This window comes from Aythya fuligula, chromosome 1 (genome assembly GCF_009819795.1).
Source record: "Aythya fuligula isolate bAytFul2 chromosome 1, bAytFul2.pri, whole genome shotgun sequence".
Taxonomy (NCBI): domain Eukaryota; kingdom Metazoa; phylum Chordata; class Aves; order Anseriformes; family Anatidae; genus Aythya; species Aythya fuligula.
This window is the reverse complement of record NC_045559.1, coordinates 110,378,993-110,404,192: the sequence shown is the minus strand read 5'-3', so window position 1 is coordinate 110,404,192 and position 25,200 is coordinate 110,378,993. Positions and strand designations below refer to the sequence as shown.

General features: G+C 36.6%; 1 protein-coding gene across 2 annotated transcripts in view; it reads right to left on the bottom strand.

Moving 5' to 3' along the window:
• Window positions 1–25,200, bottom strand: part of LOC116495620 (SAM domain-containing protein SAMSN-1-like) — a 105,722-nt gene that overhangs the window by 65,262 nt on the left and 15,260 nt on the right. For both annotated transcript variants that reach the window (XM_032198256.1, XM_032198264.1), the window contains exons 2-6: window positions 21,905–21,995; window positions 20,171–20,308; window positions 10,067–10,204; window positions 3,362–3,402; window positions 925–962 (exon numbers count right to left, since the gene is read on the bottom strand). In XM_032198256.1, the coding sequence (XP_032054147.1) occupies window positions 925–962; window positions 3,362–3,402; window positions 10,067–10,204; window positions 20,171–20,194 (241 nt within the window). In that variant the 5' untranslated portion in view covers window positions 20,195–20,308; window positions 21,905–21,995. The remainder of the gene's footprint in view (window positions 1–924; window positions 963–3,361; window positions 3,403–10,066; window positions 10,205–20,170; window positions 20,309–21,904; window positions 21,996–25,200) is intronic.

The window sequence follows — 25,200 nt, the reverse complement described above, 5'->3', positions numbered from 1 at the left end:
TGTACCTTTATTTTGCTTCCAGGAATTGCATTATTTTTTTGTTTTGTTTTGTTTGTTTTTAATTTTACAGCTAATCAGATAGTGTGTTAACACCAGCAAGAAATAGCATCAAAGATGCCCACAACCGTGTCACACACATCTAAGACTGATACTGCCTCAGCTTGAATGTGAGAAGCTATATCGTCTCCCAGAACTAGGTGGTGATTCTCCTGTTCCCTTGGTAAACAACATAGCGGTCATGCTTCACAGTGTGTTGATAACTATGAAGTTTTTGTACCTTTTTTTCTTTTTTTCTTTCTTTAAACTCAGCTAGGACTAGATACAGCATCTAAATTCCAAACTTCAGAACATAACTAATACAATGTTAACAGGAAGTGCTCACACACGCACACAAAAAAAAAAAAAAAAAAAAAAAAAAGTGTTATTTCCTACAGACGATATACAAAATAGAACTGATTGAATCGAAGTGTGCATGATAATATATATGATAACACAGAGTGTCAGAAACATTTGAAAAAAACCTTGAATTTCTTCTTTGGAAAACTTGTTTGTGAAAGCTGAAGCAAATGAGATAAACATGGGAGAAGGCAGAAAACTGAATTTGATTATATCAGAGAGATTTTGATTTTTTATTGAAATGATTAAAATAAACACTGAACATGCGGGGTATTTCTTGTGCTGTTCCATAATAGATTCTTAAAAATAGAAATCTAACTGGGATTTAAAAAGGTTTGTTTTCAGTATCTAATTACAGATATGAATGTAGAAAGGAGAGGGGGGAATACATTGATAGTTTAAGTGTATTTTTTTCCTTCCCTTTCCTTTGCATTTTCTCCAACAGCTGTAAAACAAAACAGAACTTTAATTAAAGTAGGCACTGTGAGATTAGCAAGTTTATAGTAAATGATTGAAAGATTTACTAACCAAATGCTTCATTTTCAGACAGAGACTTCTGGATGGATCTAAAAGAATTAAAAGAATTAACCATTAGCTGAAAGTCAGAATGAAAAAAAGAAAGCACATTTAATCAAATATGGATATTTTCAACCTAATTCTTCAAAGCAGGGCACAGGGATTTAGCTGTGTAATTCCCACCGGCTTTAATTGGGGTTACTTGGCTTTTCTCATTTACTCAATCATCTACTTTCACATGCCACACAAAGCTCTGAAAGCTTCTGAACTTTGACTCTGTAAAAGTATTTCATTCAACTTTCTTTTTGTAATTAAGAATTCATGACTGAATCAGAGAGCCCATCAGAAATAGAATAAGAGATGCTTTTATTTAAACGTGATCTGAAATGTTCTACAACTTACAGAAATTACTGTCTGAAGTTTGGTGACATAATAATGAATTGAACCAAACAGCTACATATGAACACAACATTGCCACAACCTAGAGTGACTTTTTATTGCCCAAATAAACCTTGAGCTTTTTGCATGTTTACATCAAGAAATAATGCTAACTCAAGCTTCTATCTGCAGCGAGTAGTTTATAGATCATGAGTTAAATAATACATGAAGTTAACAGAAGAAAAAATAAATCTCTGAATGAAGATTTATTCTGTGAATTAATTTGTTATATTTTACCTATAAAAAAATGATAGTAATTCATAAGCTAGAGGATGAAGCCAGAAGATTGTACTAGGCAAAACCAGAGAGTCTTTAATCTGTGACGATAAGCAGAAGGGAAAAAGGACAAAAATTGAAATCCCTCTCTCACATTCAGGTAGGTAGGAGGTGGAAGGTTTCTTGAGTGACAGGATGTAACTGAACTATTGTTTAGTCTGTAAGTCTGTAAGTGCTAATTCCTTTTGAAACTAGTTTGATTTATTCATTTATTTCCAGAGTTCCACTGTTAAGGCATACTTCTGTTTGTTTTGTTTCTACTACTCTTTTGCATTAGCTCCCTCTATGTTTCACAGTGTAAGTGAAAGAGAATGATCATTCCTTATTTACTTTCTGTCATCATCAGTGTGAGTATCATGCCCGGATAAGTGAAGGCTGGACATTCACAGTGAAATATTTGCTATTAAATCTTTTCACATTGAGTGAAATTATTGTAACCAATCTTATTCATTATTCATATTGATTAGTCAAAGGATCAAGATAACCTTTCTAAATTCTGATTAATAAGTTGGAATAGAGTTAGTTTTAGAATAGAATAGTTTTGTTTGCATTGTAAGATTTGAGAGTGGAACTATAAATTACTAATCCAGTCTCTGGGGAAGACTTGGTTCTGATCTAAGCAAGAGACCTGTGCAGGTAGGTGACTGCATCATATTTGGTAGAGCTATTTTAAATGATTTATCTTTGGGTAAACCCATGCCAGCCCACACAGTAGTTTGGTTTCCTTAAAAGTATTAAAGGATGATGAGAAAAATAAGAATAACAAAGTTATATCCATACTTAGATTAATGGAAGTCTGGAAAGGGAGAATGTTTTTACAAAGTCCTATCTGGTCACAGATAACAGATTTCACTGCACTGAGCACATACATCTCTGTGTTTGCAGCTGATAATTTACTAGTAGTTTTATCAGATGACAAAAATAGATGAAATCTCTTTATTAAGACAAATGAGGCTTTCACTGAAATCATTACCTATTTTGAAATTTCTCAGCAATAGACATAGATAACATTGCTTTTCTAAATTTACTGGGGCCCCACCTAAAAAATGAAAAAATAATATGATATCCAGGGATTTTCATGTCTGTCACAGCCAGACAGATAAGATCTTTGTGTATCATTCCATTAGGCAGGATTTCATTTGAAGGGAACCTCTTCAGTAATGCAATAACCTTCCATCTCAAGACAAAAACGAATTCTCAAAATAAATTCCTGTTTACTAATATTTATTAATCATTAACCCAAACCAATGTACTGTGTCTTAACAAATTGAAGTGAAATATGCTGCTGTCTCAAATGTACTTGATAAAATACAGTCTGACCCACTTAATCTGAATCATTTTGCAAACTAATTTTTTATTTGGATTAAATACACAAAGAACTCTTCAGAAGATTATCAGGTCAATGGTACAAACATGCTAAAAAATAGGTTACCACTTCAATCTTTCAGAAAAGCAGGCATATGGTTAAACCAAGCTCAGATTAACTGCATTTGATTTTAGCTGTCCTGGTCCCATTATTTTGGAAGAAAGCTTTATGTATATGAAAAAAAAATCACGGCAAAAGAGCTTTACCAATGCATTACAAGCTTGCTACTTGCTTCCCAACTGCAACATTAATACATGTACTCTCTGAAAATTAATGCAACATTGGCAAACACATTCATAAAACAACAAAGGTGAAAAGAACAGACAAATATAGTGACACTGTGTAGATCTTGAACTGGTCTCAACTTACTTTCTTTTTTTGGTCACTGTGTTCTCAAAGTCAGGAAATTCCTTTTAAAAAGATAGAGAAAAAAAAAAGACTATGAAAATCAGAAATCCAAATATAATATTTTCCTCACTGGAAGGACACTGAAAGATGCTTTTATGTACTTTTGAGGCATGTTTATATAATAATATCCACTATTATTCCCTGTCTTTTTCTAACAGCTGAAGCTGTGGAGGACAGTGCAGCAGAGAATATATGTAGTTAGGTGTCCTGATTTTAAGTGTTTTCAATATCAATGACTCCCAAGAAGTTGACACTGACAACTGGAAAACCCCTGAAAAATCAGAGCACAACACTCTTACCCCAAGAAAGCACATTACATTTCTAACATAATGTGATTATTTAAAATATTGCCTCCAAAATATAAAGTTCTCTGAGGATAAAATGCCCACAAATTACAATGGGACATAGCGTTCTAAGGAACACAGAAAGATGCAAACCATGAAACCCCAATGCATTCAGAGGAAGTCTGTACGTGGAAGAGACCAGGAAACAATGCAAGTAAAACAAAGTCATTTAAGTCAACCTGATAAAGCTCTAAGAGGCACAAAATCAGAATCAAATGCTGGGCTGGAGGCAAGACCACTGAGCTGCATGGCCCCAGCTGATGGCCACCTGCCTGCACTTGATGAGCAAGTTTTGGTTGAACATCTGCTTAAACCTTTCATCACCTGCTTCCTGTTCTCTCCTTGTGCTGCACGGAAATTCTCAGTACCTAGTTGTCTGGATCATAGAAGATTACGTTGTTGTCCTTATTTGGAGACCAAGCAGTGGCTGGCAACTACAGAGTCTGGGACTTTCTTTAAATAAAGTACATAGAAAAAGAAAAAACATGGCAAAAAGGAAGAGAACGGTTATGCGTGTGTTGAAAGACTGAAGAAAAGGGTGCCTTGCTCTGTAAGGAATGCCATAACATCTCCCTGCATCTTTGCTGTCACAGTCACCCTGGAACTTGAGCTTAATTTTAACTTTAAGTAAACCTGAGGATGTCATTCTAGGACAGAAGAGATCTCCGATCTGAATACTATTTTGATATCTCCCGAGATAGAATATAAAAGCACTATATCACTTTCATATTTATGTCTTCCATTCTGGAAAGCAGAAACCAGGGTAAAAACATTCACGATGAATGCCATTTCAATCTGTTGGGCAACAAGACACGTTCAAAACCAAACCAAACCAAAGCAAAACTTTTTTTTAATTGTTATTTATTTATTTTTATTTTCCTTCATCTACTTCTGCAGATCTCTGGCTACAGTAATTTTAAAATGACATTCAGGTTGCATGGTGAAAAGCCAAAACACGTTCTACATAAAATTGTACAAGTGCATAACCAAGCATTTTATATTTTTCTCCTCTCTCAGTAAAACCCAGCATAGATTTATTTATTTATTTGTTTAAGTTTCTTCAGAGACTGTGTTATGAAAAGCTTGCTTTACTGAACTGAGGTTATTTCAGCTGAGTGTAGAATGTGCTACAGAAGAATACTTCTGAAGTATCTGGACATTTGAGAACGCTAATAATTGCATGCATTTTCTACTTTTTTTTTTTTTTTTCAAGTATATATTCATTCACAGATGCTGCATGCAGATCAAAAGAGCATACCCTTTACCTTGAAATATTGCAAGCAACATGAATAAAACTTCTTGCAGAAAACAAATCAAAACAAAACAAAATAGCATGTTTGTCTTGGGACAAATCTTTTCATAGCTCTAAAGAAGTGTTTAAAAGATGTTGAAAAAGAGATTTTAAGGCTCTTAAAAAGGGTAACACCAGCAATCTCATGATGATTTAAAACCATCAACATTTCGACTTAAAAGATGCTCATTAAAGTAAGCATTATGCATAGAGGTCAGCAACCACAGGTAAGTCAGAATCTGTATATGAACCAGGGCAAAAACTGGAGACTTGGCACTATCTAAGATTCAGTGTGGTCATATACCTGGAAATATTAATTCACATCTTCACATGCCAAACATCTGATATGGAACATGAAACAGACTTGTAAGTTTAATCTTTTGCTCTACAATTTGAAACCAACATATCAGCATCAGTTTCTTAAATTGCAGTGAAAAAATCATGTATGGCATATGCTGAGGCGATACTGTGGTGAGTTCACTAGATATCATGGGATGCAGAGTTGCAATAGAATAGGACAGTGGATTTCATTGGCCATTGAAAAATGGCTCCTTTCATTGAATGCTCCTCTTCCTTCTATGTTTGAATCAGCTGGCTAGTTTGGGGAACAAGAATAAATCATTCTTGTTTGTACTTCTTTCTCTTTAAGACTCTTCAGTACTTATACTATATATACTATATATACTATATATATATATATATAGTATATATATATATATATATATAGTATATATAGTATAAGTATATATATATATATAGTATATATATATATAGTGTATATATATATATATATAGTATATATACTATATATACTATATATACTATTATACTATAAAGCCCTACAACTTTAATCTCTAACTAAGAATTAAGCACTTTTATGAGCATGTTTTAGCTTAGAATTAAATTAAATTTCGTCTAGAATCTACTCTCTACATTCTCCAAAGTGCATCATTATCTTTTCAATGGGAACAATTCCCTATTCCATATATGAATAGCCTGCTTCCTAATAGCAAACTCATGTATGTAGAAACTCAGTATTATGAATTTTTTAATAAAGTCCTTTCCTCTCTGCTTTTGTCAAGTAACTCTGAATTAAATAATCAATCCATCTGGTATTTACAAGCTGGCTGAGAAAACTAGAGCTCCTGAGTCTGTTAGATTTCCAAACAGAGAAAAGATGATTTCAGGTAACTGAAATCTTTCCTTCAATGGCATCAATGGAATGCCAATTACAACACTGCATACTGAAGTATGTATCATGACTGATTGTGATTTTGCTGGCAATAACTTAGACTGATAAATTATTTGGCACTTTTCTGAAATATAAGGTAGTCAATCATATCACAGTTAGCAGTTGAAAAATATTTGGATCTTATGATATTTGTGATTGCAATCCGATGGGAAATATATGAAAATAGTTTTAATATGGAAGTGTTTTTTTTTTTCCTAAGAAGCTGAAGACAGGTCATGGGGTAGAATACTGCAACACCAAGCTACAAGAGGTGCAGGATGAAGAAATTCATTTTCCATGTTAATAACACTGTTGGAAGCAAAGGGTTCATGATTCACTATGTAATCTTGGCTACCAGCTGCTTCCAAGGAAAGCCTGATTCAACTTTCCTATAAGGTTCAGAAACAGCTCTGTAAATCTAGTTTTTGCTTTCTGTCTGAGAATATGATTGAAGCTGAGCAACATGCAAAGTATCCAGGAAGTTAACAGGCCAGTTCCCTGTGAGGATTAAAATCAAAAGACAAGTGTGTATAACTGGCACAAGCCATTACCACAGGAACACAGATTGGGAACATTCCAGGCAAAACATTTCATATACTAAACAGGTCATCTAAGTTATGTGAAAAAACAGTGTACACAAAAGATTATTCTTCATCCAGAATGCATCATTTGGGCACATATTTTGCCAGGAGCAAAAATAATCAAAAAGGTGTCCAAAGAGTGTGTTGTCTGAATTATATCATGCATGGCTCCAGACACCTCAGGACCCTGTATTTTCCATGTCTCTGGTGAAACATCACTGCCCAACTGTGATTAGGACAAATCACAACAGAAAAGATAAATGCAAGACAATAATTACTTTGCTCCAATAGGAGAAAAATTTCCTCTTGTACTAGCCTCGCTCTTGTGTTGAGGGTGGCATACCTGAAATGTCTGCCCTATTGATTTATAAAGAAAAAAGGAAGGGTGCAAAGTGTCCCAGGAAGATGTGCAGTGCCAGGCTGCTCCATCCTGAGATGTAACAGCACTGTGGAATCTGCATGGCCATGGCTCAGCCAACCATTTAAACATACACTCAAGCTCATACCTACTTAGCAATGCACTTAAGTATGTGCATTACTGAATAATGATAGATGGCTGAATCAGGGCCTGAGAGAGCCAATAATGTTCTGAATTTATCATGCTATGGGGGCCTTCCTGTAGCATGAAACCAAGTGACGGAATTAAAAATGGGAGAGAAGTACAAATGGGCTCAGTTAATAAGCTTAACGGCTTCATCCAAGGTGTAGGTCTAATAACTCACATGCTAGAAATAGTAGATAAGATTACACAGTCCTTTGGCCTTAGCAGCATTTTTCCATAGGTCTTACTGTCGACACGTCATCACTAATCTTGTTTTCCATTTCTAGTGAGTATTTTATAAATAACCGTTTTGATTCTACAGCCAGCACAGTGACACAGCATCAAGCGTTATTTTTAGTTAAGTGCTGAGCTGAATATTCTCTAAAAACAGAGCACAATAAAGCCGACAGCCAGTCTTATGAGGCTTCTTGTTAATATCTAGTGAGCCAACAGCTTGCTTTCCCACTTTCCCTAGCTTTTATTGATGATGAAATTTAAATTTATGATGAATAAATGTGCCATCAGTAAAACATCCCTTTAGGAAACAGAAATGTATCATAAGAGTTAGAAGAAAACAAAACAAAAAAAAAAAGGTTTCTAATATTCACTGTTATACATGCATCTTCATGGACTTGGCAGTGTCATCCCCTCACCCCCAAAAACAAAACAAAACAAAAAAAAACACAAACAAACAAACAAACAGTACTGAGCAATATAAGAATGAATTGCTACAATTTGTTCAGATTAATATATATGATTTTATAATCCTACACTAACATTTTAGCTGCTTTTCTATGCTTTTCTAGGCTGGCTGAACAAAAATAAAGTTCTGTATTGGGCAGGTTGATTACTTTTATTTAGCTGAAAAATGTATCAAACCTGACTCAAAATAATGAGGACTCTGAAGAAATGCTGCTGTATCAGAAAACAGAACAAAATAAGAAAAAGCAAAAATTAAAAAGCCTGAGGTTACTGCATCCTTAATTCTTACCATTCCACATTGTAACAAGCTGGTACTGAACACAGTTTTACAGATCTGTCTCTATCATACCTTGACAAGACAAAGGACAGTTTCTAACAGTTATCTTTAGCAAAGTATATGAGGAGGTCATTTGTCACATGTTGGACACAAACAAAAAAGCAAATCTGCTCTTAATTTTTGTTTCACTTTGGCTAAATCCAGTTCCTAGCAGATAGGCATTGTACAAAGAAATATTAGTGTAGTTGTCTTTAACTGGTAAGCTGACTTGCAGTCATACAAAAAGGGAAAGGCTGAATGCATGTAGAAGCTGATCTACAGTGTCTCACCTTCATTCAAAGAATAGCATGTTTCAGTATGGTTGTGTACCACAGCCCTAGCCAAATAGATAGAGCTCTGCATATCTGACATACTGCAAGCATGCTAAGATCAAGTTACAGCCATATTTCACAACCATGCTTAAAAACACTTAGCTGGAACAGTGTAGAGGGGGCTTGTTTTTATAGCAATGATGTCACAACCAGATAATGGGGAGAATCCTGTCACACAGGAAAGCGTCTCCCACTTGCTGCAGTAAAACTGTAATGCAGGCACATCTCAGAGTCCAGGCTCATACATCTGTGCTGATCTGATGGGGCCTCTGGAGATTTCTGCACTGCTATGCTCTCAAGACCAGAACCATTACACAGAGCATCAAGGTGATTACCTGGCAGAGAGCATGCACAGAGCAAGATGGTTGCAGCAGAAGGGTCTGAGAAGAACAAGTTATTCATTTCCCTTCCTTCAAGATTCAACAAGTGCATGCAGCAATTCCCCGGCCATTCTCCTATCCCATCAGCTGACCTGCTCCACACAAGTACTGCATGCAAACCTGCCTTCTGATTCTGCAATACCATAGCCCCAATATAGGACCTACCTATATGACATATAGCACCTAAGTCACAGGACATATGGGTAAAACCTGGTGTAATTTGTGAAGGCAAGGCAGTCTCTCTTCCTTGAATAATGAACAGCGTGGTTTCTTTTTATTTCTTCATCAGACTGCATCACATGTCACTATTTGGCAAAGATATAGTAACTATAAGTGAGGCATTGTTAAACAGAGAAAAGAGATTATAAAATGAAAGAGACTATAAAATTTAATATACTATATTAAACTATTTTTCAAAGCCTCATACCAATAACATACCAATAATAAAGAATTAAGTAGGGTAATATTTATGAAGAAGAAAAAACAGAAAACAACTTCCTTCACTTGTTCACCTAACAATGTCTTATGAGGTGTAAAGGCTATTCCACTGAGGCCATCAGTTACAAAATTCATACAACCCACACTTTCAAAAAGACAGGTAAAGACATTGATAGTAGATCTTGTAAACACATGCTCTACTAATATATGTGCCCAGTATTTCCACACATTATTACTTGCAAAGAGAAATTTCCTTGTATTGTGAAGCAGTACTAATCTCAGTTTCTTGCTAGCTGTATAGAAACTCATGACCTCTTTTTAAAGTGTGCTTGTTAAGACTGGACAGAAATCAGGTCATTGGGTACAGGGATGAGATATGAACAATGGCTCTAAAGAGTCTAAATACTTCAAACTGGCAGCTGAGCCAGCTGAATACACGTGAGTCTGCACACACTCTAATATTATTTATTCCAAGACACATTGCATACTTTGCAATTAAACTTTACTTACCAAAGACATAGACCTATCAGGCAGTCCACAGTTTACATGCATGCTCACAGGAGTGCTTGCCCAGCTGCCAATACTAGTTGTATCCTTGGGTTCTTGATGTTCTGGGACAGGCTCATACAAGCTGTCCATGGAACCCTCCTAAAACAAATTGAAACAGATTTTCAAAGTTGAACACTTATAAACCCACTTAAAAAAAACAAAAACAAAAACAAAAAAACAAACATCAATTCTGTATGATTTACAAAATAAAAAGACTGTTTTTCATCCATTATCTCTTGAAATCGTTAATTTCTTCTCTCTTTAAAAAGCACATGACAATTGATTATAGTAAGCGCCAGAATGCGGCAGTTCATGGTATCACAACATAGATTCCACAGATTGGCAGGAGTAAAGCTGAGGGTACAATAAAAACAAGCATTATCAGTTCAGGAGGAGTTAAATCAGATGTATATCTTCTCCTGAATACTACAAGAAATTTCTGTGAAAACAATACATTATGAAAATATTTACAAAAACTATAAAAATGTTAATACTTGTTATTCATAGGAAATGTTAATTTGATGCAAAAAGCTAACCCTATTCCTATAGCAGTTAACAAAAACAATGCTGCCAACTCCCAGAATTTTGAGCCATGACTTCAGCCCCCAAAGTCATGTCAATGGCTAGAAATGAATTAAAAATAGATTCCATTTGCATTCAAATGTTTGAACTTTATGTTATAATATACATGTTGGCTTTTTCTCCAGCCAACAAGAACACATTTTAATAGAAAACAAGATTTTCACATTTAACCCACAACTCCAGGATCAAATACTTCATATACATGCCACCATTCCACAATTCAAGACCCTAACTGAAAGCAAATGGCAAGACTGAAAACACTCTAACTAATAATCCTAGATTTTAGATGTTGCCACTTTGATCTGCATTGAATATTTTCCCAATGAATTTTGATCACTGATTTTAACTGCATTAATTAAGGAATAAATAATTTTTTAGCAGCATGACTTATAGCAGAACACCAGTATTGAAATCAATGTGTCATTTTATAAAAACATTTATTCCTTTAGTACAGAAGATAAACACAGATGCATATTTGAAGCTATTTTGCTAATATGTAATTTTTACAGTCAATATGACTGACTGGTGAACAGCAGTTCAAACAAATGATTTATTTTTGCAACCACAATGTTCATCTATGGAACTTTATTTGCTTCAGTCTACTAGAGTCTTGATAAGCCAAGATAAATGTTGTGGGAGATATATTACAGATTGAACCTCTTGAAAATGTTTATTACACACCAGAATTCATTCTCATTATTAATGAGTTAATGTTTCCTGGTAATGTGGGAGATGGGTTATGAAGCAGACTACTCATGGCTGGTGCACCTTACAAGCTGAGCCTGGGTCTTGAAAGCAACTACATTTATTTCTGCTTGGACCTGGCTCAATATTACAATGGTTTTGTCTGTCCCACACTTACATTTTCTAAATAAGAATGCCCACTAAAATCCATCGTTTGAGCACTGGTTAGCAAGGTTTTAAAAACCCCCATTAGAAGGAAAAATGAACATTTGGGTTAAGAAAATGGGATAATAGCACCGACAGCAATCAGCGATGCTCAGATCAAATACCCTTAAGACCTTCTCATATTGAGAAGACACATTTTTCCATTGTAAACCAAAGGAAATTCAGTAGAGTCTGAACAGATTAAAGTGTCTGGTATGCCGCCAGATCTACAGGCTTTCCAGGACTATAATGAAGAAAAGTCTGTGCGTATCCATATGCCATAACCTTTCTTATCTTAGTCCTTCTAATAAGCATTCATACAGTACCTTCCAAAGAGGTGTGTGTATATATATATTTTAATCTTCAGGAAGAGGACAGGCAGGAGAAACTATGCAAAGACTCCTTCAAAAGAGTGATATTTTTTACTTTAACTGTGTTACCATGTAAAAATGATGGTTTGGGCTCCAGGTCTGAAGTTCTGGAGTGAACATTTCTGGATAAAAATGATGAGTTTAAAACCTTGTTACACACTTCCAGGATTCACGGTGTAAAATGCAACCATATACTTCTCCCTCAATGGGACATAACACTGGACCTTGCTGAAAAGAGTATTAGATTAAGAGTTGAAAGCATAAAAAAGCATAAAAGAGTGCCTGTGTGAAAGGTATGGGGTGAGGGCTGGGAAGAAGGTGAGGGTTGGGGGCAAGGCAAACGGGGGGCCATGAAAGAGGAAAGGAAGGTGATGAGAGAGTGAAATGGGTATGAGAGGAGGGGGCATAAAGAGGGGCTCTGAGAAAGTGCTTAATGAGGAGGGAGAACATGCAAGGAAGCCCAAACAGGAAAGAAATGTTGTGAAATAAAGATGGAGTGTGGGGGCATCAGAAAGGGCAGGTGCACACAGAAAAGTAGATTGCAGAAAAGAGCAAGTGCATGTGAGAAAATGAGGGCTTGAGAAATGTGAAGGTCATGACAAAAAGGGGGTGCAGAAAAGCATGTGAGGAGTGCAGAGTGAGAAAGTATAAGTGTACATAGGGAATGATGCAAAGGAAAGCGAGTGCTTGAGCATGTGCGAAAGGGAGCATGTGCATGCAAGGGAAAGTGCACACCAGGAAGTGTTTACGGAAGAGCAAGGTGGCACAGGAAAGAGAATATTGAGAAGAGAGATGGCATGAGAAAGAAAGCAAGTACAAGGGCATGAGAGAGAACAAGCACATGGTTGCAGGTAAGAAAGTGAGAGTGTGACAAAGACTGGTCATAAGAAAGAGAACAAGGGCATGAGAAAAGGAGTGGGCTTTGTGAAGAGCATGCCATCATCCAGAAAAAGTGAGTGGGGAAGAAAGGAAGAGAATAAGGGAGAAAGAACAAGAGAGAAACTGTGAGAGAGCAGCACGGGAAAAACAGCATGTAAGGACATAAGAGGTAGAAAAGATGGAAAGGTGCAAGCTGCCAAGAAAGGGGGTGAGGTCTCAAAAACTGGGGTTGTCAGAAAGGGTGTGAGGGTGTGAGGAGAGGTTTAAGAGCACAAGAAAGGGAGGGAGGTTGTGAGAAAGGGAATGAGCACACAAAGTGCATTGTTGTGTGTGGGAGAGCACAGATGCACATGGGAGAAAAAGCAAGAGCTGGGAGTTAGGGGACCAGCAGAGATGGAAAGGGCCTCCAAGAGAGCTCTCAAGAAAGAATAAGAGAAAACTCCCTCAAGAAAAAGCAGGCAAAAGAAAGGATGGGCATGAGGGCACAAGGCAGAGTGCAAGTATGCAAAGGGCATGATCATGTGTGATGAGGAGTGAGTGCACACATGAGAGAAAGGAAGAGGGGGTGAGAGAGATGAGGGTGGAGAAACAATGAAAGGGACAGAGCAAAGAGAATGCAAGAGAGAATTGTTGAGACAGAGAGGAAGAAAGACAAGGGGATAGGAAACAAGGGGGAAATAATGAAAGTAAAAGTGTGAGAGGAGAGAAAAAAGGGAAGAGAGGAGAGAGTAAGAGGGCGGAGAGGGAGAAGGAGGGAAGTGGGTTGTGTGCAGAAATGAGCAGGGAGGGAAAGAGGATATGCACATGAGGAAGCAGGTGCAAGGACATGAGAGGGTGAGATTGAGGTTGTGAGGAAAGGCATGGCAGTGCAAGATAGGGTGCAAGAGTGCAAGAAAGAAAGGAAGGGTGTGAGAAGGGGAGGAGGTGCAAAAGAGGGGAGTATTAAGTTCAAGAAAAAGTGAATGCATGCAAAAGAGAGTGAAAGCATGTGGAAAAGCTGGTGTAAAGTTGCAAGAAGGTGTGTGAAATTGCAAGAAACAGTGGAGTTAAGAGAAAGGGCATTAGGGCATAAGAAAATGAGCATGCATGAGAAAAAGCAAGCACACTCAACAAAGTGCACATGATTAAGGGAAAGAGGGGAGAGGAGAGGCAGTAAGAGGAGAGCTAGAGGGAAGAAAAACAGTGAGAAGGAGAGATAGTGAGAAAGCAGTGGAAAGAACTAGCATGTGAGAAATTAAGAGCATGAGAGAAAGAGAATGCTTAAGAAAGGGAACACAAGAATGCGTGAGCATGTGCAAGAAAAGAAGCACAAGAGATGAGGGAGCATGAGCATGCAAGAAAGGGAAAGGAGTGAACAAGGAACAGAGCATGAATGCACAAGAATTAACAAGGTGTTGAGAGAGAAAGATGGTGAGAGAAAAAGTGTGCATGAAAGCAAACATATGGTTGTGAGACAGACTGAACATGAGGTTGCAAGAAAAGGGCATGAGGTTGTAAGAAAGAGCACAAGGTTGCAAGAAAGTGCGTAATGTCATGAGAAAAGTCTGTGAAAAAGGGTGTGCTAGACTGCATGAGAGAAAGAAGAGGAAAGGGAAGGGGAAGGTGGGACAAAGAGATTGGCAGAGGAAGAGAAGAGAACGTGAGAAGAATGTGAAGCAAAGAGATGTGGTGGGAAAAAGTGAAAGCACATGCAGTAAAGTGAGGGTGTGACAGTGAGAATAAGGTGGCAAGAAAGCATGCATGGTTGTGAGATAGGGTAAGGGCATGAAAGAGGTGCAAGGAGGGACATGAGACAGAGAGCAATGGTGTAAGGAAGGGAGCAGGCTTGAGAAAAGTTGTGACTTTGTGAGAAAGAGCCAGCATGGGAGAAAGAACAAATTCATGGAAGAGAGAATGAAGCAGAGGGTGTCAGGGAGAGAGAACGAGCACAGGGACATGCAAGGAAGAGACTGAGCACGTGGGGAAAGCCTGTGTGAGGGCATGAGAAATGAGAAATACTGGGTGTGGAAAAGGTGTGGGCACAAGAAAACATGAGCATGTGCAAGAGAGTAAGTGTGTACCAAAAAAGTGTATGAGAAAGACAACGCTATGCCAATAAACTTCTATTACACAAACATTAAGTCTCATTTAAAAGCTATCAATATGAAAAATCTCCAGAAAATCCACTCCTTTTAACCTCTAATTCATGCAGCACTTCCATATCCACTTCCTAAAACCTGCTATTTTTACTACTGTTCCATTTGTAAGACACACACACAACAGAATCTGTTAGGCCATATCGGGAATTCTTCGGATACATGGGTATATGGAGACACAAATTTCTTTCTCTGGCAAAATAAGGTCAATATTTACTTATTCTGAAAAGGGGAAATGTAATATTGTTACACAAAAAATGTTGGTATTTTGCTATTGTTGGGGTTTGCTAGGACAAAAAGATCATTCACAAAGTAGTGTCTAGGTCTGCCCCTTGCAACCAACATCAATCAATGAGAGAAAATTCTTTGCAGATATGAGCTGGTGTAGACTTTGTATTTATTCAGCTCCTTTAGTAGTTCTGAGCACATTAAACGGCACAGGACAATACAAGAGAGAGCAGAAAAAAACAATAACTTAATTCTGTAGTACCTAGTACTTCTTCTTTCTCCTACAAAGTATAAGGAAGCATTTTAAAGCCCTTTGCTTTGGGAATTTTATGGGAGAAAAGATTCTAATTCAGAGCTAGAAGAAAATAATTGTCTGCAGTTCTTTACTTTTCATGTTATTATTATCATGGTGTGCAGTGACTACATGAATCATAAAGCAGAGAGAAGCACATTTTGCAATGCAGTCGGGTCATTCTCCAACACAGAATTTAACTGTGAACTCTTGTGTATTATGGGGTGACAACTAGCCAACTAAACAGAACAAGAAGATGTTCTACATGGAAAGATGGCAGCTTGAATGCTCAGATGTCTTCTACTCACACTACACTTCAGAAGATGTTCCTTCCACATTCAGTTATTTTTTTTTTTGTTAAAACACATTTTAAAATCAAATCTGTTTCTGAGTAGCATCATGTCCTAATGCCCATAGCAGCATTAGAATCTTTCTATTTATACTATGGTTTCTTTAACATAAGGGGGTTCCGTGTAGTTATTAATATATCACACAATTTTTTTAATATGAATTTTCTCTGTATTCTTTACAGTAGAAACATTAGTTTAGTAACAATGGCTGTTTTAGTGAATAACATTAGATGTAATGCATATGTTGCAGTCAGAACATCTTTAAACCAACTATTAAAAAAAAAAACAAAAAACATAACTAGTTCTATTCTACTTAAAATCACTGAGATGATGAGGCTTTTGCTCAGTACTTTACTTTTTATGCAAAACTGATAGTAAGAAAGCTACCATATGGAAGAGAAATAGACAAATGCAAGGGATCTTATTTGGCTTAAACCCAAAGATTAGTGCTCAACTTGAAGAACTAATTTGAGCATCCATGTGATTATGAGTGTTGTGTCCTTTCCCTATCTCCCTTCTTTCACAGATTTCTGATATATATGTGTTGGCACCCCTGAAACATCTGAAATTCTCCCATCTTCATCAGTTCCATTGCTAACGCTACTGTTCAGTGCTAAAGGGTTGGAAATAGACTTTAAATACTGCCTTTGTAAGGATCTTTTCCACACCCCTCATATCCAGTTTCTTATGGAAACTACTGAAATTCAATTTTTCTTTGAACCAGAAATACATCTGGCTTTACATCTCTGTTAGTAAATGAAATTATGGACAAGAACAATCTATGACACTGTAACATGATCATCTGCAGTCCCTGACTCACACTTGTCTTACAGTAACTAAAAGACATCCAAATGACTCAGCACAGTTCTTAAACCCCCATCAAGATGATCCTCAACAGGCAGGTTGCATGCAGCCACCTTGTTTTGGAAGGTTTGCTAGAAAAGGCCTAAGTTATTGCAACCTTAGGAGCCTCAATGTCTCGGTATGTTCCTTGATGTGTGTGTTGCAGTAGAGTTGCAGACTCTGTCTTTCTTGTGGGTCCAAGAGTATAGAAATAAGTAAAAGCTTGTAATTTTGGTTAACTGCACACCCTTGTTCAAAGATGTCCCCATCAAAGGTGAGCATTATGCTGCTTCCAGGAAGAATGCTCCCAAATCAGTAATATAAGCACACTGTCTCAGAAAACAAACAAACAAACAAACAAAAACACCCAGAAGAGGATTAATTGGAGGTGTTCCAGGTGAATTGTACTAACCACAGTGTATATAGTCTGCAGATTTGAGACTTGAGTCAGGAAAATACTATAGGGAAAAAATCTACCTCAATTAAAGGACTAGATGTCTTAACAACATTTTCTTTCTTTGATTTGTATGCTAAATGGATGCTTCCATTTAGTAGGCAGGCTACCAAAATAGATGGTTTGAAGACTGCAATTGACACAGAAGCAGTGCTTGATTTGGTTACCTCTCCATATTGCTCTAAAACCAAACAGTATTTTTCTGATTTAAGCACCTGAAGTACAGTTAAGCACTGTAAAACAGAAAAGACACTGCAAATTTTGAGTGTAAGGCTGACATTTTAACATGTTATGTTTACAAAAGCAGAGACATTTATGCCTTAGGCCATTTTGTAAATGGAAAAATGGCACAAGGTTATGAAGGAAAGTCTGCAAATTTCCTGAGACCAAGGCAAAATTAATCTCATTTGAGAAAACAAATCATTATGAAGTTAACTGAGAACACAAAACACTGCTGGGGAAACACCCCATGCTGGAGCACTCATAGCAGGAGACAACAAGCCTCCAAAGCAGCTACAGGAATTATTCCAGTGTCAGCTATCTGCTTCCCAGGAAAGGGCAGAGCCCTGTCCAGGCTTCCAGAAACCTTACAACCTTCTTGTAACTTGACTGTCTTCAGCCTCCTTGTCACCAGTTGCTGGACTGTCTGTAACACTTGGTGGTTTCTCATGCTAAAGCCCATCTTAGTGATAAGGACAGTTCCAAAAGCAAACTCACAGAAACTCAAATCTGACAACAGAAACTGATGCTCCTTGAAGTACCACTTGTTCCACTGCTTTAAATCAGCCAGAAGTCTAGTTCCACCCTGTTTTCAAACACAATATTCTTGGCATTCCCTAAGATTATATCTCACTTTGTCCACTATGTTCAGTAAGGAAGAAAAGTATTTTTTGACCTATAAAACAATGTATTTTAAAATATATATTCATGCATATGCGCATGCACACACAAGCTCATTGCAGTGAATCTTCTTGGTCTATGTGAGGAAAATACTTCCATGAAAATACTATTTTTGGAAAGCTCTTTTAGTCTGCCAGTAGTCTAAGATTCTTCTATGGCTGCAGGTTCAATATTTACACCAGATGTTCACCTGGTATAAATTATTTCAATTCATCAGTGGTCATTTTACATCTGCAAATGAACTGGCTCCTCTGGTGCTTTTTAAAGAGCTTTTTACAGTCTAATTACTTCATATTATTTTTGACTTGCCTTTCTTGAAGAGAAAAACACACTCATATCTTTTTTACTAGTTCAACCACTGTGTTGCCGGCCTTTTCACAGCCACAGACTGAAAAGTAGCTAGTGTACATATTTGGATCACTAGCTCATTTCCAAGCTAGACAATCTGATTACAGAAAGAAATTGCACTCTGTTGCATGCACATGGAGGAGTACACATGTCTCCGAGTTTAAGAAATACAGACCCATGCTAGTGACTTATGAATTATCTTTAGATCTCAATAACTTGTGAGAAGTTTTGCCAGCTGCTCAAAAGATTACCACAGTAGACAGAATGGCTGCTATGGAAAGCTTGTAATGAATGAAGGTTATCTTCTTAGCAGCAATCTTTAAACAGGACTAATTTCATTACAGAAACTGTCATGGCACTAGCTTTCACTTGCCTAAACCATCTATAATTACTGTAGTCATTATGTTTGTCACAGAAACTCTAGTTGATGCACACCCAGCATAACATAAAACTCCAACTTGACCTGCACTTGCCCACATGATCTATCCCCCATTCTGTCTAAAAGCTGATTTCTCAACTGTTACAATGCTCGACACCTTAAAAAGTGAACTACACAGAAAACAAGAAGCTGCCCCAATGAAACAATAAAAAATTGATAGAACAGTTATGTCCCCAAAGCCTGCAGAAACCAGTATTTTCAAGCTGTTACAGATTGTACCACAAAGCCATTGGTAACTTTGAACAAATTCACAGGTGTTCACAATAAACTGTGATCAAAAGTGTCACTGAATTCCCATTATATCATTTTTATGAGGGGACTCTTGTCACAAAATTCTGGTATATCATTGCATTTAACTTTAAGAACTCCAAAACTGCTTTTAATCCTCATGATCTGTCAAGCACCAATACTCTGTGCTGAGATTAGCATTAGCAACTAGCAACAATGGTTTACACAAAGCAGGTTCCCTATTTGAATTTGTATAAGTGCGGCTTGAATATTAATTTTTATTTTCTTTCTAAACATATGGGGAAAAGATACAAAACATCTGCACAAAAAATGAAAAAAATGAGCAAACAGATCTCCTTTGCTGTGTAAATACTGCAAATATACTCATCTAATTACTACTGCTAATACTGATCATTGGTATTGGCAGATGGTTAAGCTTTTAAAACAGAAATGGTTTCTATGGATTTCCTACCCCGATTTACCTGTTCATTCTGACCAGTAGTCTTAGGGCAAGGGAAAAGTAAAAAAAAAAAAAAAAAAAAGGAGAGAAAACAAACAAACACACAAATCAAACAACAAAAGAAAGAAAACCTGGAAAGGGTCTTAGATCAACTCTTCTGTCCTTCAGTAAATACAGTAAATATTGCCATATGATTGGGTTCACCCAGAGGACTATGTATTCATGCTTAGCTAATAGAAAATGCTGTAAAAGCTCTAGTAGATTTCCCAGACTCCTATAAAAGGAAATCAGACACTACTATCTCAAACAAAATAACTTAAAGCAAATTATAGCATACATATACTTAGTAATTTTAAGACACGTATAAGATGTTTACTGTGCTGGCATCAAGTATCTAATGTTTAAATATACAGATTTTTGGAATAATCACAGAACATATGCAGCACATTTGTAATATGCTTTTCACTTATTTTTACTGAATCAGGTTTTGGTAGGTATAATTTCTCATACATAAATTCTTTCCTCTATGCTAGAGAGAATCATTGTCATAACACAATCCTTGTACACTTGATGATACAACACCTTGAATATTTTCATTCCAAACACACCCACTGGTTCAGTTTATCAGCTCAGCAACCCAGTAAAGAAAAATGTGTATGCACACTTACCAGAGAAAAACAGAAAAGATTCATGTTGCTATTGAGATCCACTCCTGCACCCAAAAATTATGCTCCAAAGAACTCCCACTGCACAATGCAGCTCCTCCTTGCTCTCCCAGCTGTTTGTACATTTCTCCCTGCAGATTACTGCAAGATAAAATCCCTGCAATAATCCACTGGATTCAAAGCCCATTATCAAATGAGACAGGCTTTCTCAGGACAGTACAAACTGTTTTCTGAATTAATGAACAGTGTTTATAAACAAAACAAAAGCATGGTTTGAATGATTATGATGGGTTCAGGATATGCTCTCTTGTTGTTTCCATTTCATTTATCGTCTAATATAAATAAAATTATTTATGCTGAAGGCCACCAGAACATACAGCTTACCCCAAAGCAACTCTTCATATTTTGCTTGTATTTTCCAAAGAAGTAGATATTTTTGGAAAATACTTAATTTCTATACAGTTTAATTAGTTTACAAAATACATTAGCTATTGTTGACTATATTTTGAATGGAAGCATCTTACTTAAGCACCTTGAAAAAGAAACCCATGTGCCGTAATCAAATTATAAAGAAAAATATATCACATTCTCTTTGGGGCTGTATACTAGTGAATAATTACCAAACCAGTACCTTACATGTTGACTGCTTGATGATGCAGATTAAGATTAAACCAAATTTGCTATTTGAAAATATGGCAAATTTGGAAATTAAAAAAATGTGAATACTCAAAGCTGATTCATGGGTTATAATGAAACTTTTCTGTATATACTTGCAGGCATGTGAGGGAAAATTAGTTAGAAATAAAACCAGTAGCCTATGTGACTAACTGGTATAAATCAACAAAATTCCATCAGCCCAAGGAATTCCCATGTATTTATTTGTTATGGAGTAGAACTAGAAGTTCTATTAGTCTGAAGAAGAAATAATGACATAGAGACTGTGAGTCTCAAATTGTTTCAGATTATAGTACACGTAAACTTAATCTGTTTTTGGAATAATGTTCCCTTGCAACCCACCTGTTAATTTCCCACAGCTGTAATGTGAACACTATGATATTTGGATATTTGAATGAGTAGTTGCTCAGAGACACAGTAGTTGCAAAGAGACACAAGCTGAAATTCCACCAAAATGGAGAGGTACTCTCATCTTGTGACCAAGAGCTCAATTTCCCTTTTCTGGGCATAGGGATTTATATTAGTAAATATCAAGTATCTCTTTTATTGCTTATACTTGTGACTACTTCAGTTTGTGGAAGTCATTTTGCAGTCTGATTCTGCACCCGCGGTGAATTGAAAACCTCTGATTTTGGCAGGATAATTTCATTTTAATATAACTTATTTTGTACTCTGAACAAAACACAAGCAAGCCTCACAAAAAGACACTCAGACAAACTCCAGAGGACAGATAAGATTCATAACATGAAAAAGAGAAGAACTGCAGTTTGTGATTTCCCTATTTTCGTTGATGTATATTAAAGTCTATAAAAGACTTGAAGGCTTTTCCCAGGCCTCCTTTTTAGCTATAATTTCATGTTGGTATCACATGTTAGAGAAAAAAAATGGTTTGGCTATGAAGAACTTCATGAAAGTTGTTATAGATAAACCAATTACACTGGGGGCTTCTCATTTACTCTTACTACAAACTTGAGGAACACTAGCAGATTTTGTCAACTACCACCTAGTGACAATTTCCTAACAAGATTATGCACAAATAGACATATGAGAGACCTCACTTACCACAGATGGGCTTGCATTTGGTTTGTGGTTCACTCAGTAGTTTCCTCTTCAGGGACAAATTTTGATCCTTTCTGTGCCTTAGGTTCTCCAGCTGGAAAAAATGAAATAAACACAAACCTCATAGTACTATGAAAGTAATGATGAAAAGTACCTTAGCCCAACTATGACTTTTTTTTTTTTCTTTTTTTAATGCATATAGCAATAGCTATCTATAAAACTCTAAGAAAACTAAAAAACTGGTAACATGACAAGATATACAAAGGAATCGAAACCTAAGTAATTCAGGGGGATGCATTTTGTATTCAGACTGGTTTAATTTCTGGATTTTTTTTTTTTTTTTCTAAACATATTTACTCTCAAACCCCTGGGAGGAAGTTTACTCATTTTATACCACAAATCTGTAAGGTAGGTGTAGCTAAGGAAGCATGGATCTTATACTGAGCTATTCAGTTTACATTTTGCTTATATGTTCAGACACACAGAAAAGAGGATAGTTGAAGACCAAAAACAAATTTAAAACATAAAAAAAACACCTGTAAACTGCCTGCTTACAGGCATACGCATATGTGGAAAGTGACTATATAGCAAGGCAAAAATGCAGAGCTGTACAATATAACCTTTTATGAAGAGAGATAAATGCTCATCTGCTAACTTTCTAAGGCATTGTGCCAACTCCTGTTTTAGTTGTTCTTGCTTCACCATTTGGACAGGTGCAATTCATCACATTGAGGTTGAAATCTTGTGAGCTAAGCACTACTAGTCCACCAAAGCAAAATGTGAAAAACAGAGGCATGCTTTTCTCAAATACAGAGCTGAAGATTGAAACTGGGAGTGATACGGGTTTAAACCCTGTGAACATGCCTCCTGAATGCATGTCCCAGATGGCTTGTCTTCCTTCATTCTCCAAAAGGCAGACCTCCAGCATTCAATTGCTCTCATTTCATATCCTGGTGCATTAGTCCTTCAGTTTCCAGCTGTATCAGTTATTTCTGTATATCTATACTGAAGACACTGCAGCATTTGTGAAAGTTCTTCCAGTAAGGTATAAAATATCCACTTCAGATATCCTGATTGAGAAGCAAAGTTAACCCACTCTGATTTCCATTCTGCTTTACACATAGTAGCTTTCAATAAGGACTTCAAGCAGGATCCCAAAGGACAGCTACAGATAGTCTAGATATGAGCTACTAAGACTCTAAGACTAAAGACTGCAGACTTGCTATTAAACATTTTTTAATACGCAGAATATTAAGACTCCTCTTATGAAAAGTTAGCATTGTGGACCTCTACTAATTCAATGTTATAGCCATCTGTACAGGTCAAATTGATACTTCTAAACCACAGATGACCTTACCCATCAGGTTCCAGTCCTAGACTAATGGATAAATTATCAACTGTGAGGAAGCCCCTAATATAATAATTAATATAAGATGCAATAGCTTATAATTGGTTGGTCAGGATGAATCATATAAACAAAAACTCAGCAAGAGTTCTTAATGACACTTTATATCACAGCTCTTTGTGTAAAGAATTTGAGCTATAAAAAGAAAAAATATATAGTAAATAAAAAGAACAACATTGAAGGTAAATTCAGTGTTGTGACATCTATGCACATTTTATCTGACATAAATAGAGCAATTTCCTGCAACAGCATCACAGCAGAGAAGCAAAAGCATGTTGTGAGAAGGGTAGGCAAATAAGTTTTACCAAACATGAAGCAGTTGAAACCTTGATTTTCTAACTCTAATCTTGCACTACTGTTAGCATTTAATCTCTGTGTTCATTGCTACATGGTTTCTACATACCTGGGTTCTATATCTGTGCAAATTGTTCAGACACCATTAAAAAGAAAAAAACGCCCACAAATTGAGGCTTTCATATATTGAGGTTTCTATTCCTAAACAATGAAAAGACTGCATAGCTGAGATCTCTAGGCATTCTTGGGCTCTTTAGAAGGCTGGATTTCAGGCTATTCACAGTAAGTGGCAATGTATAATCTAGCTTGGTTTACAGCAGCCAAGGTCAAGCCATGATTCGGGTACTTGTAATTCAGTCTTTGCTGCAGGCTCACAGACCTATGCTAGTCATTCTACTGGTGCAGCTTCATCTGTCACAGTGAAAACTCACCAGCAGAACAGTGTGACTCATAGATGAGTGACTCTGAGTTCTCTGGCTAACTGGACAAACAAATATATACTCAACAATTTTAAACACAGTAGTTAATTACTACTTACATTTGAGTAAAGCTGGAATGAATACTTACCCTCTTTTCTTCCCCCCTTTTTTTCCCTCCTATAGCACAACTATCCTTAATGAAAATGTGTCTGCTTCTCTGATCATCTGTCATATGAGCATGTCCATAAAGATTTAAAACTAACAGCAACAATGCTATTGTCTGATAAGGTATGAATGTTAAATATGTAAATAATCATACGGTGAGCAGTCACTTTTCTCTATTATCTCCACATAAGAAGCTGAATTATTACTTCATCATGAGCTCAAAGTAAGTGTAGTGCATTACTACAGTGCTCTAGAGGCTATGCTGGTAGAAACTGGGAGATTCAGAAATTATGAGTCAGTTAAAGGCTTTCTCTTGGCTCTCCCATTTCTTTGGAAAGGGATTGTGTGTCTACTTTCAGGAAGTGCCTACTCAATATGTTCCATATTCTCTAACATATGAGGGCAACCTTGTGTTGGCACAATGGATAAACCCACTGTCTTATTTCACCTCCTGTTCACTTTCAATAAGCAGCTGACAAAGCAGTTCTGTGCAGAATGTTTTTCTCGTTGACCCACTACCCATGGTGAGTGCTCTTTGACAGGCCACTATTTGATCTTAGGAAAGTGCTATGATTAAAAAAGTTTAACACTTGCTGTCATGAACATCTCCTGAAGATACCACAGATGGTAGAAAGCTCCAGCTCCATTTCAGACCACAAACATATCAGAAGCTCTAAGAGCTACTAACAGTTGATGTTCCAGAATCAAATGTTCCAATCACTGGTTCTAAATTACATCTACTTAATAGTTTGGAAAGGAACCATGAAGTACTAACTAAAAATCTGATTCTTTAAACGTTATTGATTTTTTTTTTTTTTTTTACAATCTCCTTCAAGTTAGAGACAGTTTCTTCATTTCCACCTTTTACATTCAGCAAGTAATTAAATTTGGTAAGGAAAAAGCTTCACAATTATCCCTACCTCTGACAAATTGCAGTACTCCCCTTCTCCTTTGAAGAGACAATTTTACAGATGCAATGATTGATTCAATACAGTAGCTTTTACATATTTGCAATG